This window comes from Berghia stephanieae, chromosome 3, assembly GCF_034508935.2.
Source record: "Berghia stephanieae isolate SIO BIC M18660-M18661 chromosome 3, UCSD_Bste_1.3, whole genome shotgun sequence".
NCBI classification, from domain to species: domain Eukaryota; kingdom Metazoa; phylum Mollusca; class Gastropoda; order Nudibranchia; family Aeolidiidae; genus Berghia; species Berghia stephanieae.
Window position 1 is genome coordinate 42,100,986 of NC_088362.1, and position 19,596 is coordinate 42,120,581.

The 19,596-nt window shown below is 32.5% G+C and overlaps 1 protein-coding gene across 3 annotated transcripts in view; it reads left to right on the plus strand.

Moving 5' to 3' along the window:
- LOC144967754 (src substrate cortactin-like) overlaps positions 1–11,956 on the plus strand; it is a 26,348-nt gene extending 14,392 nt beyond the window's left edge. For 2 of the 3 annotated variants that reach the window (XM_078905345.1, XM_078905347.1), the window contains 8 exons: positions 413–561; positions 1,662–1,938; positions 2,660–2,715; positions 4,117–4,194; positions 5,186–5,230; positions 9,016–9,106; positions 9,481–9,536; positions 10,995–11,219. In XM_078905345.1, coding sequence (XP_078761471.1) covers positions 413–561; positions 1,662–1,938; positions 2,660–2,715; positions 4,117–4,194; positions 5,186–5,230; positions 9,016–9,106; positions 9,481–9,536; positions 10,995–11,075 — 833 coding nt within the window. In that variant the 3' untranslated portion in view covers positions 11,076–11,219. Of the gene's footprint in view, positions 1–412; positions 562–1,661; positions 1,939–2,659; positions 2,716–4,116; positions 4,195–5,185; positions 5,231–9,015; positions 9,107–9,480; positions 9,537–10,994 lie in introns of all 3 variants that reach the window. The other variant, XM_078905346.1, reaches the window with a different exon arrangement.
- Positions 11,957–19,596: the final 7,640 nt, after the last annotated feature.

Genomic DNA, 19,596 nt, shown 5'->3' on the forward strand with positions numbered 1-19,596 from the left:
TTATTTTTTTCCTGAAAGTGATGCATTTGAGCTATTGCATATCATATCCTATATTGCATCATATCAGTGATATGGCTTTAAAATGGCCCAAGTGTTCCTTTCATGCCCTTAAAACATAATTAACAATATATTGTACATTACACAATCCATAATCTTCAAGATAAAAATGTTTTAAAAGGGAAAACCGGATAAAAGCATAGGAGAATTTTTTTTTAAAGATAAATTAATAAATAATTAAATAAATTTTTTAAATGTTAAGTGTTTATCAATAACGCAAAAATAACTGATATTCTCAATTTTGAATTGTGAATATTTATATGTTTGCCTCGAAGTTGGAGTGGAGATTGGGACTGATTGGCTGTATTAATTTTATACAAATGTTTTGGATTAATATGCTTACCATTGTCAATAGGGACTGACGGTGCTAAGAATTTGAAGGCAAGGTTTGAACAGATGGCCAAAGGAAATGATGAGGAGGCACAGAAGAAAGCCCAGGACGAGAGAAAGAGGAGGGAGGCAAGAGAAAAAAAAGAACAAGAGGAACAGGAAAGGATGAGAAAGGTTGGTTATAATAGATACTGGTATTTATACAGTTATATCCAAAAGAACCATTCAATTTTCAATATAGAAATCGAGCTTTGATAGCATTTGTATTTCTATTCTTGCAGTTTTGTTGGAATAGGTCAAAAGGGTTTAATTTCCCTTTTTAATATAAAAGATGTCACATTTTTTAAGGTGCTCATTGATTTATAAGGATTCATAGAGATGATATATTTATAAATTCACAAATTGCAACAACTTGTGCAGATTTTATGAAAAGAATGTGTGAAAATTTAAGAAATCAGTCATCTGTTGATTTTAATGGATATTTAAGAGAAAAAGAAAAATAATAACTTGGGCTTTTATATAGAACAATATTCATTGAATGTGCTCAAAGTGCTTTACAATGGGGTCCTGAGCAAACAGCGATACTTAACACGAGTACAAAGTATTACGCCTGTAAAGCACAACAGATACAATGCTACTAGACAGATACACATTTTACACCTGGGTGCGTTGAGAGAATGTAAGTAAAGAGCCTTCTCCAAGGATTCAATTTTGTATGGCCCAGAGAGGTACTCAACTAGGGGACCTACCGGTCAGAAAGATAGTTATCATACCATAAGGTCACAAAGCCACGCACATTCTTCCTTTTTTCATTAGTATCACTTTAATCATCATAACATGGATGGATGACAAACAGTTTGGACAATTTTTGACAAATTCAATGCTCCTTTAACCAACAGAAAGTAGATGGAAGTCATACAAAATACAATAAATTCATGTTAGAATTTCTTGACTAATCTTTGATTTTTTTCTCCCTCTTTATCATAATTGCAGAATTTTTTTATTTATTTTACTTCAGTTTATTGGTTGTGATTTATTGGAATATATTTCAGAGCAATGCAATATCACAAGTATGACAAAAAGTTCGGGACAAAATAAGCATTCCAAAGATGTAATGTAATTTATCAAATCATATTTCAAGACTACTACCTATTATTTTCCACCTCCTCCTCCCTCATTTATTTTCCTTGTCTTCTATTATTTATCATATATTATAAGGATCTATCACTTGCTTACTATTATATTCATGTATTTCTGAACTTTTTTTTTTTAAGGAACGTCTAGAGAGGGAGAGACAAGAAGAGGAGCAACGGAGGGCAGCTGAACCAGAGCCTGAACCAGTCAGAGAACCATCGCCAGAACCACAACCTGAGCCTGAGCCTGTCCAGTATTATCGAGAACCCGAACCAGAACCTGAGCCAGAGCCAGTTAGGGAGCCAGAGCCAGTTAGAGAGCCAGAGCCAGTTAGAGAGCCAGAGCCTGTGGTATCAGCACCATCTGGTGTCGAATCCGAAGGGCTTACTGCCATTGCCTTATATGATTACCAAGCTAGTAAGTAAATGTGCTGGACAGAAAGTTGGTGAGGCTATTGATTAGCTTTTCTTTTTTTTTTTAAATTTCTAAACTAATATTTTTAATCTCTTAAATCATCTTTTGGTGTGTGTTTCACATCATCTGAATGTCTTCCTGCCAATGGATGTCTATATCAACAGATTTTTCAAATTGCGCAAAATCCATTTTTTGATATTTCTTACAAATATATGTATACCTTTTGGTATTCCACTATTTCAGAATGCGATGCACATTTTCTGTCATTTTTTTTTTCTTACGTCAAACATCTGATTGATGTCCAGTACTGATTTTTTCTCCCTTGATACAAAGAAAATTTTTATATGTATGAAGCAATGAAAAATAAACATCGCAAAATTAAACATAGATTATTACTGACAGATTTGCATGTTTGCTCTACAAGTTTCACCTCACCAAATTATATAGAAGTAATTCTATAAACTTTCTCAGTTTTCATTGTTGAGTTGTCTTTGAATTTTCTGCAAAGATAATCGAGGTACAGCTTGAGATGACTTCTATATAAAAATGTGACAGGGCCTCAATTTGTTTTAAAAATTGACCCATGCCGTACCCTCTGCAGAATTCAATTTTCTCGAGTTTTCGAATAAAAATAGGTAAAGACTAGTGTGCATTTTAAAGGAAATGTTTAGTCATATTTTAATTTCATTTATTATATGATGATATAACTCACTTTTGCCCTCAGCTGATGATGATGAATTAACCTTTGACCCTGATGATATAATCACCAACATTGAACAGGTAGGTTGCTGTATTGTTGACTAACTCAATAATTGTCCATTCTGACTGTATTGAAAAAAGATTGACATAGAATTAGCGCGCATATTTTTAGAAATAAGGGAAAAAAGCACAAGATGAACCAACCGCTGTAAGCAAAAAGGGTTGTGAGAAGGTGGTGGAATTGCCATGTTTGGAACTAAATAACAATGTGAAATTGAATGTAAGCTTCAATTTAATATATGAAAAGAGATAAAATGGACGTTTCGGGTTTCGCCATTTTCGAGCAGCAACATTTACATTACATGTCTGGAACTGAATTTTTAAAAATCCATAAGCATTATATATATTATATTACATATATAGAGACAGATATTATCAATTTTATCTTTACATGGGATAAATAAAGTAATAAAAGTTCAAACACAATCAAGAAGGGTCTGATCAACTTGCTCTGTGTTGGTTTTATTTTCCTGACCTTTTGCTTCAAAGTCTGATAAGAGAAAAGGATTACCATCTTTCAGCGAAGAGACATAAAACATTATTTGAAATTTGCATAGGTCTCAGATCCACTCTGCCTCACTGCAACGTGCAAGCAATTGTAACAATCCATGTTTTAAATAAATAAAATAATTAGATAAATATAATTGAGATAAGATTTTTGTAATGAATATGTAAATAAATTAAATTTTAAAAAGAATAAGATAAAGATAATAAATTGATAAATTAAATAAACCAAAATAAAGTAAATTAAATTCCCTTTACTCATTCCAAGGAGCAATCTGTTCTAAGGGTCAATCTCAAGAAAAGATTGAGATAAGTCGGGCATTCGTTGTAATGCAGCACCGTATAGTGAGAAATAGGGACTAAATTTATTGCTCAAGGAAGAAAAAAGAGATGCTGACAGTGGGGCTTGACCCTGGGACCTGTGGATGTAACTGTAATGCCTTAGGCCTAACCCATACGGGAGAGTGACTAAGATGACCCGGCACTGCCGTCCTCTGCCATTTTCCGGATAAAGACGTCAGGCACGGACAAAATACAAGAATAAAGAGAAGACCCACTAGACCTACCCATACCAAGCTCGACAAAAAAGACAGAGAATGTCGGGTGCTTGGTATGGGAAGGTCTAGCAGCTCTTCTCTTTATTCTTAGTATTTTGTCTGTGCCCGACGTCAGTCTCCGGTGTAGGTTAACCCTTAATCTTTCAGCCATTTCACTCCCCACTCACACTACAGATACCCAGATTAACTCCTACTCAATGGGCTTGGTATGGCGAAAGGACTACTAGATTGTATGACTCCCAATACCATCTCTCTTTCCATCTGGTCGTCAAAATCCCTTCAGGTGATAAGGATATGGATTGTGAGGATAGTAAAGATAATGATAAAACATGTTTCAAACCCTATTTTACTCTGTCCTCAGATCGATGATGGGTGGTGGCGAGGAGAATGCCATGGAAAATCAGGGTTATTTCCAGCCAACTACGTGGAATTACAAGAGGCATAGTCTTATTACCTTAATTCGTTGTCATTTGTTTATTCGTTTGCTTATTTATTCTCTTACTATTATTGTTTTGCAAATCTGTTCGTTAACTAATTATCTAATTGTATTTACATAGCTTATGTCTTAAAATAAAGGTCATTCTATAAAAGTTGCTAAAGATAAAAGTGTAATATTCCATGAAAATAACTCCTCATAGTTTTTGAAGAAAACACAAAAGATATTTATATTACAATTTTTCATGAAGTGTTAAAAAATAAAGCGAAAAATAAAACATATGACCTTGTAAAGTGCTTTGAGCACGTTTAGTGGATATTGTGTTATATAAAAGGTCTAATTTTTTTTTTTTTTATTTTGACTATAGAAATATTCACGAAGAACAAATTTCAACATTCTTCTATATAAAGGCTTGCCCATCTTTCATTACTGAAAAGTAGAAGAATGAAATGTCAAGAGTCAGATCAATAATCAGAAATGCATAAATGCAACAATAGTTCATAAACTGGTGATATTGTTTGAACCAAATAAATGTAGTCATGATCATTAAAACAATCCTTTAGAATATGACCTTTAATTTGAGAAATGCAGTTTTAACAAAAAAATATTTTATTTCTTGTTTTTTAGTTTTTTTTTAAAGCCTATCATTCATTTTCTTTTACTAATAATCTGAGATATTCTCTTGTATCTTTGACCAAATAATACTAACAAAGCATCACCTTAAACACTTTGACTCTTTCATATTAAAAAAAAATATTATTGCAACAGACTAATGTCCTATCCCAAGGGTAGCAAGCAATCACTATTGACTGTTTCACACTATAGAAACCAGGATAAACTCCTGCTCCGTGGGCCTATTGGGTCTGAAGGAGTACTACTGCTACATACACGCTTTCATTTTATAATAATATTGATTTTAATTGTTATTTTTGTGGTTGCCTTGGTGTTGTTATTACTATTTTTGTTGTTATTATTTCTTTTTATAACGCCCCAGGTCGGCATGACAACTCAAGTACATAGATGGATTAACTTACAAAAAGTAAAGTAACAAAGCCACCCAGTGACAAAAAATACTTTTTATTTTGTTTGGAAATCTTACTTCAAATATCTATGGACTTAGATTACCGTACACCAACTTGTGGCCCACATTTTTTAAAAATCTTAGACTGAAGTTAAGAATTTATGACAGGTAGGGAATATACCCTAATACATCGCTATTTGAAGTAAATGTTTTCCAGCCGAAATGAAAATGATAAAAGTGTTTTGTTAATGTATAACAGGATGGGCTAATAGCTATTCAGCTAAAAACTAGAAGAATACACATGTCCCTGTAACCATGGGTAGTCTGGTTTAGACATTAATTTAAAGATTTTCTTGCCATGCTAGATTTTTGGTCATAAAATATTGACTTGAATTTATATATGAGTTCATATATACAAGCGAAAGATTTAATAGTTTTAATTGGAAAAGGTGATGAATAGATTATTTTTTGCTTGCCCAATGATTGAAAAGTTTAAATCCCTTTTAAAATTGCTAAAGCTGTGGCATCAACTTGAGATACCTCGAATTGCTTTTTCTCTCTCTCTTAAACTTAAAGAAGCTGTGCTCATACATGCATAATTAATTCACCAAAGTAGCATTCAGTATACAAATCATAATTCAATAAACAGTTTTGTAGTATGAAACTGTTAGACAATGTTATTTCCTTTTTTTTATTTTAAATTTACAATACCTAAAATTAATCGTTACTTATAAATATGACAGATTCGAATTACTATTTATTCAAAAGACAAGAATTATGCATGGTGATTTTTGTAACCTCTCCCCTTTTTTTTCTCTGTTTATTGGGTATTTTCTTTAACTCTTAATAAATAGATAGATAAGTAATCTTTATTCACCCATGTGGAAGTTGGACGTAAATTTCAGGAATGAATAGATATGAGTTATAAATTGTTATTTTTTTAGAGTTAACAAAACAATGCAATAAATGAAACAATGTAATCAAAGTGCATTTATTATAAGAAGATACACATTATGTTGTATACACTTTGATTCGAGTAACTAAACTGTTTCATTAATCTTCTGTACAACCCAAATACATTAAAATTAGGAGTTAGTGATAGTTTATAAATGGCAGTTTAGTGTCTTTTAGTGGATGTAAAACAAATATATTTAAAAACTCTAAAATTTGTTTGTTGTTATATTTCGTTTTTAATGGGAGTAAGAGGAAGGAGGTTTTGGTTGTTTTTTGTATGTTATGTTGTATGTTTCTACGAAACAATGCTGATAATCCATTTAAATGACATAAGTATTGATACATGAAAAACAATACAAATTTTCTGCTAGAATGGAATCAGAAAGCATTCCAGTGTTTTATTTATTTTAACAGTTCTACAGATTTATTATGAATTAGCTTATAAATAGTTTATATAAATACTTAAAGACATGCTCTTTTCTTATCCCATCGAATTTTCAATTTTCACCTTTGTCACAAAATGGTTGGAAAGCTGAAAGGTGATGGTTGATAGGAGTTGTTTATCTAATTATATGTTTGAACGTTATAAATAAACATTCATTGATAAAGTTTATAAATCATATATTAAAACATTAAAAAAAAAAACAAAAAAAAAAAAACACAACAAATAAAGCACCAAATATATTCAGTGGAGCATATCATTTTACTTTTCAAAAGTTGTTTTGCATCCTTTATTTTCCCTTTATTAATTTATCAGGTTTTATTTTAGAGAGTTAAGAATTTTGTATCAGCTAGAATGTAAGTTATGGTAAAATATGTACATATCTTCTGTACAAAATGGAGATTTTTAAAAAAATGATATATGATTGTATTTCTTGAGAAAATAATAGTGAATTAAAATTAAAAGTTTGTCAAATTTTGAATAGCTTCTTTTGTTTGCATTCATGTCTTTATTCCATTCACAGTTGATTTTCTTTTCAATTCCTTTGGCTTTTTTGTCTGTGTCTGTATTTTTGTATACTATGTATTATACACAAGGGATAATGGGTTTTGGAAAAAAGAACACTTCTCCTTTTTTTTTTCCGAAATCATCAAAGTTAAGTATGAAGCATTCTCTCAATATTGACAATCAGTGACGAAAACTAAAAGGCTTTGATTCATCATTTCATATTTACAGGCTTAAAGAATCTTCCTGTAAATTCCTGTCCAAATTGAGTCCTTTGCAAGTTATGTGAAAGGCATCAATTTGCATCAAGCATTAGTATTCCATTCGCCAATTAGATAAACGAGAATTTAATTATTTTGCAAATATTTAATTTCCTTTCGTGCATAAATCCCTATCAAGTCTGCACTCAGCTTGTATAATGTGTCATTTAATTGACAAGCAATTAATTGTATTGTGTTTTTTAAAAAGTCAAAGTCACATAAATTGAAAAACGGAAGATTATGAAGATTATTCTACAACATGATAAAAAAAAAACCTTACAAGTCAAGCTGCTATTTTATAGATGCTTTTTATAGATGCTTTGAAAGGCTAGCAGCCGTCTTTTGAGTAGACAATTCTTGGTCAGCAAAACAACAAAGACAGGTGGTGTGCTCCCAGAGAGGTAACCCGTTTCTTTCATTATTTTTTGTAATATTACTTGATTTTAATTGTCATAAATGTTTTTGAAAGCAAACATTGTTTCTTTTAACTTATAACTGCATGCATAGCTTTAGCGTAAATACTAATCGTAACATTTTCTTTTGGTGAAGGTGCTTCCATTTTATTTTGTTTTGATATTGCTATGTATTTTGTTCACAATGCATGAAATCATTTTTGACAATATTATTTAATAATTGAAAACGCCCCTTGACGAAAATTAATGGTTATGGTTAACATTTATTTAAAGAGTTTTATTCAGAAGATCAAAATGTAAACTCATTGATATAAGGCACATTGTTGTTTTGCTCTAATCTTGTCATTGAAAATTTAGAGAAATTACATTTTTAGCTTAAGAGAATGCTGAATGGTGTAGGGCAGTACCGATATTTGATCACTAGTTTCAATTTTATAGAGATTTAGAGTAAGTCAGTCAAGTTGGGCAGAGTATGGTATTTATCGATATTCTTAGCTTCTGATCCAAAATGTGCTGTTTGATTAAAATGATTTCTTGCTGATTTTTTAAAATTGTTACTAAAATTACTTCAAAACATTCTAGAACAAATAATTAATCCTCAAAAATAGTTTTTAGAAGTATAATGCCCATTTTATTCAATATAAGTCATTTTCCCAGAATTTTTGCAGAAGACCAAAAAATGCACATTTTAAATAAATCACGTCATTAATACTATAACAGTTTATTTTATATATGACAGTAAATATCAAACTTATTATGTATCAAATTTCATTAAGATACAACAACTTTATGAATAAGTTGGTTTTTAAAAACTCTTTAAAAAACCTAGTTTTCAACGCTTGATGAGGTAAAATAAATCTCAGTCTCAAGAGAGTTTATTTTTTAATTGTCAAGGTGACTTTTAGTTGTCTAAAATTAGTCACACAAATAGTTTGCTCTTAGACCAACTTGTTAATTCTTATTCTTCTCTAGCGCGAAATGACTTAAAGGTTTATTAGCACTGTAAAGCCCATAAAAATTCTTTTAAATGATTAGCAATAACAGCAAATTTTTTCTCAAGTTCTTATCATGGATGCAAAAGTAGTGAAAAACAAAATAAATGTCTGATAAGATTTTTTTTCTTACTATTTTATTTTAAAGTAGAAGGAAGTAGATTTGCTTAATTTTTGTTTTGTCATTTTGAGGATTTCATTTGATTGTTTCAATAACGATAATTTGTCTCATCCTCAGGGTGTGGCAAGCAATACATTCAACCACAAAGCTCCAGAACCTGAATCAGCTCCAGTGTTACAGGCCAGAGCCCTTTACGATTACGAAGCTGGTCAGTATTGAAATTTTAGTTATTAGACCAGGATTTGATTGAGAGTAAAGTGGAAAAATTGTGCTATGAAAGGATAAAGAAGAAGATGGCTGATGAGAGTGATGATGATCAAATGATTATGATGGTGTTGATGAAAGAAGATTCATGTAAAAATATGGGTTATGCTTTGGAACAAAGATAAAAAGAGAAATTATTTTGTTATCTTTGCTCAATACTATTTTAATTTAGATATATTATGTGCAATTTTACATTTAAAAAATTGGAAATAATCTTGATATTTATTTCTTTTTTAGAAAACAATGGCTAGGTGATGATGATGAACGATGTGTTATGAATCTTGTCTTGAGATAACGTTTTTAATTTGTACTTTACAGCTGATGACACAGAGATTTCTTTCCTTCCTGACGATATCATCACAAATATAGAACAAGTAAGCCAATATCAATTTTCATCAATGTAACTCATTTTGCACCTTCCTTTTTTCTTGTCCTATTTTTTTCTTTATTTTTTTTTTCTTGTGCCATGTAGAATCAATTATATCAAGTGCAATTAATGTTCCTTTGTATGATAAATGATTCTGGGTATTTAAAAAATTGAAGTATAATTGATGGTTACCCGTTACTCTGCATTAACCTATCAGAATATTCACTGCTATTTACCCTGTTTCATCCCCCTGACTATTTTTTTCTAGTGTGAAAAGGCCTGAGATACCCTTAGTACATGTCAAACTCACAAATAAGCCCAGTTAGTGAGTATTTCTCACAATATTTTTACACACTGATAAAGGAATTGCATTGCAAAACCTGACAACACAATGCATTTTTTTCAATCATCTGTGTTAAGATTGTGAGTGATGCTCAAGATCGAAGGGCTATTTTCTCCGGGTGATAGGCAAGCACTTAGGTGGCTATGGGTCTTCGGTTCACAGTCAGCAGTTGATTTCAGGGCCAAAATATACTTTGTTTTAAACAATTTAAATGTTTATTTGACTAGTTCTAATAAAATATACGATAATGACGTAATTTTCAAAAGTGTATGCACTGTATGTTGATTGAAGAACTGAAGGCTCACACTATAAGATAACAGTTAAAAAGGCATCTGTGTCAATAGCTTGACAGGCTCAAGAGGTCACAGAGGAACCATCAATTATGGAGAAAGCTTACAAGCCTGGCATTGTATGATCATTTGAACATTTATTTTACTTATATATGTGTGTGTCAAAGGTCAGTCCCAGAATTTAATCAGCTGTCTTTATCTGATGAGCCAGTCAGACAAAAAGAGTATGACTGAACAGTGAATGATTTAAACGTATTTAACATTGAAAAGGTGACAATGGAGCATTTTTATTGTTCTGATGATAATAATCAATTCTAAGATAAAGATGTAGCTCAGAAATGCTCATATAACAACTTGTAATACAAAGGAACTCTCAGAGAGTATAGTTTATACATGCATAGAGTTTAGAGGTAACTAAGGTAAAAGTTGGAGAGCTCCAACAAGCTTATTTCGATGAGTGATGTTATATGCGCATACTAATGTGTCCATATCTGAGAAGCTGAATACTTAACTACTGTTGGAAATCTTGTGTTTGAAATATTGAAATCTTGAAATCTTATTGAAACACTACCCTACTCAATACAGCTGGTTTTGTTACAAGGGGAATTTCCTCATCACTTGGGCATTGATATCATAAGCATCATTACATCCACCCGTGAGAATTATATTGGGGAATACCTATTTATTTGTACAATATTTTTTTTCTTTCATTAAAAAAAAATTATAATGATTTTTTTTTTTTAAATGTTACTTATATCCAATATAAACCATCGTAATTTCCTTATTGCGAACATTAAAGATTCATTATTATTATTATATCCATTTCTTTTAGATTGATGAAGACTGGTGGCGTGGTGAATGTCACAGAAAAGTCGGACTATTTCCTGCCAACCATACAGAATTGATCAGCTAAACAATCTACACAATCAGATCTTGCTTCACAGAAAGGAAAGGAGAATTTTGAGACCCTTGTCATGTCTCGTTCTACATGTTACGTGTTGCTGTAGGTCAAGGACCCTTTGTAAAGCACTTTGAGCATATTGCGCTATATAAAAGCTCAAGTTTGTTGGTTTTTTGATGGTTTTTTTTGTTTCGTAACTAAGGGAGCAGATTGTTGTTAATTTTCAGCTCTCTAACTGCCAAATAGGGGAAGAGTTAGAAACATGTTAAATAGTGGAGCAATGTACACTACAGAGTATATGGAGGTGAATGAGAAAATGATCAGGAGAAATATAAGTTGTCACTTGGATAAAGGCATTTGCTGACTTCTCTTAGTAATAAATTCTATGGTTTATCAGACGATTAAATGTACTTTTTACAAATATATTTTTGTGTAGTGTTGTTTTGGGAACATTATCTAACTTCTTGGAACAACATTGTGTAAATATTGTGACCAAGAATATATGCATGTGCTTCCATTTATTTTTATTTTTTTTAAGGTGGCAGGAGAGCAATTAAGATTCCTTATTTTATGTTTTTGTTTTGCTTATTTTTTAAACAATTTGGATTTATTTATTGAATTGGTTATAGGTATTTGATGGATGTAAGATGTAAAATGGCTTTGAAAGAATTGCGGAGAAGGAAGATGTAATGCAAATTTTTTATATTTTGTTGTATTTTTTTTTTCATATCTAAAACAAAGGTTGAAATATTTAGGGAATTATGTACTTTTTTATTTTGTCATTTTCTTCTTTTGTTTTTTGTTGTTTTTTGTTTCTTTGTGATTTTATTTTTCGTAATTTTAGAAGTTCAGTTTCTTCTTTTCTTTTTTTTTTTTTTCTTCGAAAGTAAAAATGAAATTCCACATTAAATATGTCATTAACATGAAAATTATCAAAAGGAAATACAACCAATGATAAGAATGCAAAGGTCTTCATTGTGAAGTGTGGAAGTTTTGAGCATTTACTGTCACATGGTAGAAGATAATGAAATTAATTCCAACACCTAAATAGAAGAATAACAACAATGCAGTACAGTGCAGATGGGTGTATTAAAAAGATAACTGGTGAAAAGCCAGGATGCCTTGTTCTAATTCTAACCAAGATATGAAGACGGTTAACTAAAAAGCAGGAGACTCCTAAGCATTCTGCATGACATGGTCAAATGCCATACTGCTCTCTGCTTTATGTGTTAGGGGGAACAACTCCATAATGATGATTGTAGAAAGTAATAGTAATCCATTATTTACAAATATATGAAGTGAAGGATGTTATGGTTGAACATAATGCATCCTGTGTCTGTATCTGTATGGTTGGCGCTGAAGAAACCAATGGTCTGGTTGTATTTCAGCGGCGTCCTCTTTGGGCGCGGGCCCATGTCAGTCGGGCCTTGAAATCGTGTAGGTGTGGTGCCATGATGACCAGTTCATCCAACCCATTCCACTCCGAGATAGTTATAATGAATAAAGAATTTCTGTAGTTTTGTGTTCTTGTCTGTGGGATTTTGAAGCAGTTCGAATTGTTTGTGGCTTATCTCTCAATGGGGTTTTCGGTAATGTGGTTGGCAAAAGTGAGTGCTCGGATTTCCCATTGAAGGCTTAGTTTATATTGCAATGCGAGTCCACATAAAGCACCCTTTCCCTTTCTTCATCAATGGAAATTTCCACAAGGTTGCCAATTTTCCATATACCTACGGAATTCATTATGTTATAAAACCTCAGGACATTTTTCCAATCATTTCCTAAATGGAAATTAAGTAAGTACATAATGTCTTTTTACTTGAGTTCAGCGCTCAGAAAGGGGTCCGACAATGTGTTTGCGTAAAATTTCAGTAAGATTTTGCCTTCTGAATTGGCAACCGTGTTTACAGGTTTCCTGCATAAACATACCCTCAAATTCCTGAAAAAGCTGATCATTTGTAGAAACTAGGAAGTCATTTCCTTACAGAGTTCAAGGTAGTCACAAAATGCATTATTCTACATCAAATTTTCATAACCTTTGTAAAGAGACATGTTTCTAGATTCCCAGTATAGGCCAGTGTTTTTCCTCTGAAACTACGAATTTCATTTCCTGGCTTTGCTTTGTTGTTTGATTGAAACTTCGACAACATAAAAGTGGTCTTGAAGCAGTTTGTAAGCATCAGATATGAATATTTTTTCTAATGCCTTGTTGAATTATATCAATCATATCATTCCACAACACAATGTTCTGATTCTTTATCAAGGAGTATATTATGATCAGCCGAATGTTTGCATGACCTATAACCTATGCCAGTGTTATTCATTGATTTGCCATAATATTTTATTCTGTGTGATAGGTTTTTCTTCATGTGATTACGGACTTAACAGTGTATAAGTATACGTATAATTATTATTATTATTATTATTATTATTATTATTATTATTATTATTATTATTATTATTATTATTATTATTATTATTGTTATTATTATTATTATTTATTATTATTATTATTATTATTATTATTATTATTATTATTATTATTATTATTTACTTGGCAAGTAAAATAGATAAGAGCAAAGAAACTATATAAATGTTTCGTTCATTTTTTTTTTCTCTCTCTTTTTATTTTTTAAAATTTTGTATCATGAATGCTTTAAATGAGAAAGTATGAATTTATGAGGGTACCCAAAAATTCTCTAACCATGAAGGAGTAAATGTGTTGTACAACAAGAAAACTATTTGAGGAACATGAAGACGGATTGGGGAGTGATTCATAATAGAACAAATTTGCTGAGAGAAAATATTAAGTAATTAAAAATGTGTTTTCATTCCAATCACTCGTTCTGTCTCTGATTTTTACTTTTAAAAAAGGTGGAAGAAAATATACCTCAAATGTCTAATAATATCTTGTGTGATTTATATTTAAATTGAAACTCGAGAGTCGTATTTTTCTTATTGTTTGTTTGATGAAATATAGTTGTATGAAGTAAAATCTCTGTAAAGGGTCAATATAACCAATCCACCAATCAATTTCAAGTCTCTCTCTCTCTCTCTCTCTCTCTCTCTCTCTCTCTCTCTCTCTCTCTCTCTCTCTCTCTCTTTCTCTCTCTCTCTCTCTCTCTCTCTCTCTCTCTCTCTCTCTCTCTCTCTCTCTCTCTCTCTCTCTCTCTCTCTCTCTCTCTCTCTCTCTCTCTCTCTCTCTCTCTCTCTCTCTCTCTCTCGATTTTTAACATTAAGAGAGAAAATAACCACTTGGATACACTCTGTTGATAGTAGTATCGATATACCATATTATCCTTATTTAGCCCTTAACACACAGAAAAAACTATGAAAAAGTGGATACGATTTTATCTCATCACGAACCAATCAGACTGACTGGAGTCCTATCTTGCAAACACATATCTCTGTGTGGGACAATCTCCTTAACTTGTATTATGTATAAGTAGTATTATAATGCAGTAGCCTTAAACATTGGTGGAGTGACATAACGTGTGAGTGGGGGGCAGGGGGGAGGTAGGCTGTATGTTGTGGTGTGCTACCCTCATTTTTGTTTGTAAATTATTTTACAAAATGATGTTCTCGTAATTACAATATTATGACTTGTTTTCCTTACCTTTTAGATGTCTCAGTCATTTTTTTTTCAATAGTATACTAATAACAAAAGGGGTTTTATTGAACAATTGCAAGGTGTGTTCTTAATAAGTTTGGTGTGTTTGATTGGTATGGTAGGAATATCATTTATGTATCCGTGTATTGGTGCCAGTCAAAATATTTGATAATTGAATGTATTTTGGTATATATCTGACTCTGTATTGTACAAATACTAAGTGCAAATTCACTTTATTATTTTTTTGGACCAAATACAATTATGACGAGGCATACTGTGTTTTTACTTCTATGGTTGTTAAAAGTCTGGTCTTATTGAATCGTCAGTAACCATCTCTCATCCTCTAAACACTTGGATTTGGACAAAAATGTAATGTGAAGTTGCATATGATGAGATGCTTGTGTGGTTTGAGTCGGGTACAGATGTGATCCCTTTTTTTTCTATTTTTGTATTTGGAATTTTTTTTTAAAACAAAAAAAAAATCAAGCCTTAAATTTGTAATGTAAATCATCACAAAGATTTCAACATGATTAATTAAACATTTTCATGATGTATCTTGACAATTCATAAAGATTTATGGATGTTCAGTAAAGCCGGATAGATTTTAGCACAGGCAAAATAATTTGGTTTTAATTTTTCACCAATCCGAATATAAGGTTTCGTCTCACTTGAAATCTGTTTAGATGTTTTTCATATTTCAATACAAATATACCACGTATATACATATATATACTATTTATTAAACTGTCCTCATTCTTTAGATCTTTAGATCTTTGAAGTCATTTTTTAATTGACAAAACTAATGGGATGAGGCTGTTACTATCATTAGTATAAAATACACTTTGACCAAAGTTCTATGCAACAATAAAAATATTTATTGCTGTGCATTAACACACTGGTTTTCTTTTCTTTAGTAGTAGTAGTGAGTACTGTTACCTTGATTTGACAGAAAGTGACATGATTTGGATAATTGAATCTTCTAATCCCACCTTATCCGGTACCCCTGTCTTTTCAATGTAAATTTCTGTTTCTGTCCTAGACTAAAATTATGATCTGTTTATCCAGCTTAGATCCTTTGCATGAGGGAGTAAATGACAAAGTAATGGAATAGAAGCTTCTGTTTGATTCTCAAAAACATGATGTGGGCGCCACGGTTTTCTCCTTTGTATGGCTATTTGGTCTTGTGGTATGACACTTGCCTTTGTGTTGGAAGATCCAGGGCTCGAGTCCTACTCTGAGCAGTGCATAGTTAGGACAAGGCTCTTTACTCACATTCTCTCATCGTACTCTTGATGTGAAATGAGTTCCTGGCTGTTAACAACATTGTCTCTGTCGAAAAAAATGTACTATCACCTAACAGGCTTCATGTGCAGCTATGTGGTCTTGTGGTATGACACTCGCTTTCAGATCGGAAGGTCCTGGGTTCGAGCCTCGCGCTTTGCACATAGTTGAGTCCTTGGAAAAGGCTCTTTGCTCAAATTCTCAAGTACCTGGCCGTTAACAGCGTTGTCTAAGTCCGATAAATTGTAATATCGCCTAACAGGCAGCATGTCCCGTCCTAGATGTTAAATGTTGCTGTTGACCAGGGACCCCTTGTAAAGCGCTTTGAGCACATTTAGTGGATATTGCGCTATATAAAGCTCAATTTAAATTTAATTTAATTTATGTTTCATCCTACAAGTGTTGCTGTCGGCTAGGGTCCCCATGTAAAAAGTTTTAAGCATGTTTAGTGGATATTGCACTATTAAACTCTAGTTAACCAAACATAAAAAAGACACCAAAAACGAATGTATGATTAAGATGTAACATTTGCCTATAGTATCTTTTTCATTTTAGTTTGAACGGATTTTTGGTCTTGTGGTTTGATACTCGCCTTTGGTCTCTTAGGTGCCTGGTTCGAGTCTCACTCTTGGCAGTGTAAATTTGAGTCCTGAGAAAATGCTCTTTACTCACAATTTCTCACCTTACCCAGGTATTGAATGAGTAGCTTGCTGGTAACTGTGTTGTCTCTGCCCAGAAAAAAATTGTAATAGTGCCTCATAGGTGTCGTGTCTCATCATGTATTTTTAATGTTGCCAAAAGTGCTATAAGCATATTTATTGCGCTATTTATTGGATATTGCGCTATATAAAAGACTAAGTTCGTTGACATTTCACTATATATATCTGCAAACCTCAATTAGTAAAAACCTTCATTTGTTTGAGGGATTTTGCCAAGTGTGAGCATGTTTTATTTTTCTATGAGATGTTTTGTTTTAGGAGCGGATATGATTGTGTGCTTATTAAATAAGCACATTCTGGGTGGGGTTCCCGACCTCCCAAAGTGGACAGGGAGGTACTTGCTGTGTCTTCTATCCCCCTGTATCTGATTTCCAATTGCTTTTTGCTTTTGTCTTGGAATGAGATTGCTAAGGTTTGTCCTGACGCTGGCTGGAGTTCTTAGCTGGGAGGGAAACAGTTGTATGTATAGATATAGTTTTGGGAGATGATATTTTTTGCTTGTAAATCATCTCTGTTTCGTATTGTTTTTTTTTTTTGGGGGGGGGGGGGGGGTTTGTTTGTTTGTTTTTTTTTAACTTATGATTTGTTAACATTTTTAGTGTTTTCCTCTTAGTCGGATGTGTGCTGGTGTCTGGGTGAAACATTTAGCTAATCTCAAACTAAGTACACTGATAAAGTGCTCTTGAAATCTACATATGTTCCCTGTTAGTACCATTCCCCTTTGTCTTAGCTTTTCTTCAAGTCCTTTTAATTGTACATCTGGAATGTTTTTTACTATCCAATTTTCATCCTTTTTACTGGCGCTGATATGACCTAAATGTGTTGCAACGCCGTAAAACCCTTAAAAACTAAAAAACATACATGCACATTGACAGTAATCTACTTCTGGTCCTTATTTGAACCAGTCCCCTTTTTCTTACTTTTTCTCTGCTTTTGATCGTAAATCAAGAATTTTAACCATTTCATTTTCTTTCTTTTTATTGGTATTGAAATGGCCTAAAAGTGTCGAAAGTTTCGTAAACAAAAACAACATAAAGCTAGATGAAAACAGAGCTCTTAGGGGTCATGAAACAGGGTGAGTTAAAGTAGTTCCCCTCAGAGCGGGAAGCAGAATTATACGGCCCGTAGCCATGGGTTCTATGTGAGTCACTCAATAAATTTTTCACCAGCCTATGGAGGAGTGGAGATACAGTCTTGAAATGTGCACAGATTTTAAAATCAGTTAAATGCATAGAGACACCAAACAAGTTTATGTTCTCCTAGATTAAATGTCAATAATCCACACAAAAAATATTAGTGATCTCTGCTGGTTAAGATGGTGCAGCAACTTTTTTAAATATTAACCAGTTAACTGCCTTACTCTGGAAAAAATCGTATTTAAAAATTTGGCCAGAAAACTTGTACTTCAAATATCGATCGATTTAGATTACCCTCATCTCGGCAAAAACTCTCAAACCTGGGACTTCGCAAAAATGAAGGTCATTTAAATTGGTCGATATTTGAAGGACTAGTTTGCTGGCCAAATTTTTAAATGCGAGTTTTTCCAGGGTACGGCTAATAGTGGATGCAATATCTGCACTGTAATTGGTGGGGACAAAAGTAGAAAATTGAATTTAGAGCAATGGTGACGTCTCTTCACCTCCAGGGGAAAACTCCAACAGCTCTTCATAGGGCAATGTCAGCATTGTACGTACATCAACACTCGCGCAAATTATGGCTTAACTTTTCCCATCCTCTGGTGACAATCGATGAGACATTGGTCAACCATTTTGACATTGTATCAAAGTCTAGTTCCTTGCCTCTTCAGCAAGAAGTCAAAAATCCTTTGGAAAAGTGATGTTTTCCGTTTTCTTTTAATTTTTGTTTTTGTTTTTCTGTTTTGTTTGTGTTTTTTTGTTTTTTTGGGTTTTTTTTTTTTTTGGGGGGGGGGGGGTGGTTTTTGTGTGTGTGTGTGTGTGTGTGGAGACCATGGTGGTGTGATTCTAACAGACTACCTTTTTAAAAAAGGCATGCTTTCATTTGCAACTGCTATTGCCTCTCACTGATAAATTAAAAGAAGCATAAATAGCAATTGAAAAATGTTGATGATTATTAAGAAAAGAGTCTTGTTGCTGCACGGCAATGCACCAGCATAAAAAAACTCTCAAAAAGCAACATGGACTGCTGAGAAGGTGAAAAAGAATAATTGCCACACTCCCCGTATTCCCTGATGATTATTCTTTTTACTTCTCATATTGAAAGGCAGATGATTTGAAACGGATGATGATGTTAATAATGAGGTTGAAACTTTTTTTCCTGGACACTTCCTATATTTACTTATATGAATGATGCTCTGGCAAAAACTCGTCGGATGTCGGAAAAAATTGAATCGCATATCATTACATATTCGAATAGAAGCACCCTTTTTGGACATGCTTTTTGAATTTTGTAATTATCCTAATTAGGGCCGAAGTTATTCATATTTGAAGGGAGGGGATAAAAAAAAATTAAAAACAGAGAAAATTGCTTTTAACTCACTCAACCCTAAGACCGAATATCTGTTCCCGAATTACTTTTACTTTTACCCCTTGCCTATTTATTACATTTTTATGAGACAAATTAGAGGCGTAGTATCTAAGCTAATGTTTTCATTTTTTTGCATGTCAATGGAGGTTGAATAAAGCATCTTTGTACATGCTCATTTTTAATACATTTTTTTCCAATTTTGAAAAGTAGCAAAAATCTCTAGGATTGAGCGAGTTAAAGACAAGGCATAGATATTTACGACAAATTGTTTAAAATACAAACTGTCATTCAAACAGCACTTGCACGTCACATTCATACCCAAAAATATAAAATAGAATTATTCTTAACACAAACCAAAGATTCTGACTGGCTGATCGTTCTCTCAGTTCTAAAAATTACTACCACTACCATGTCATTCGTG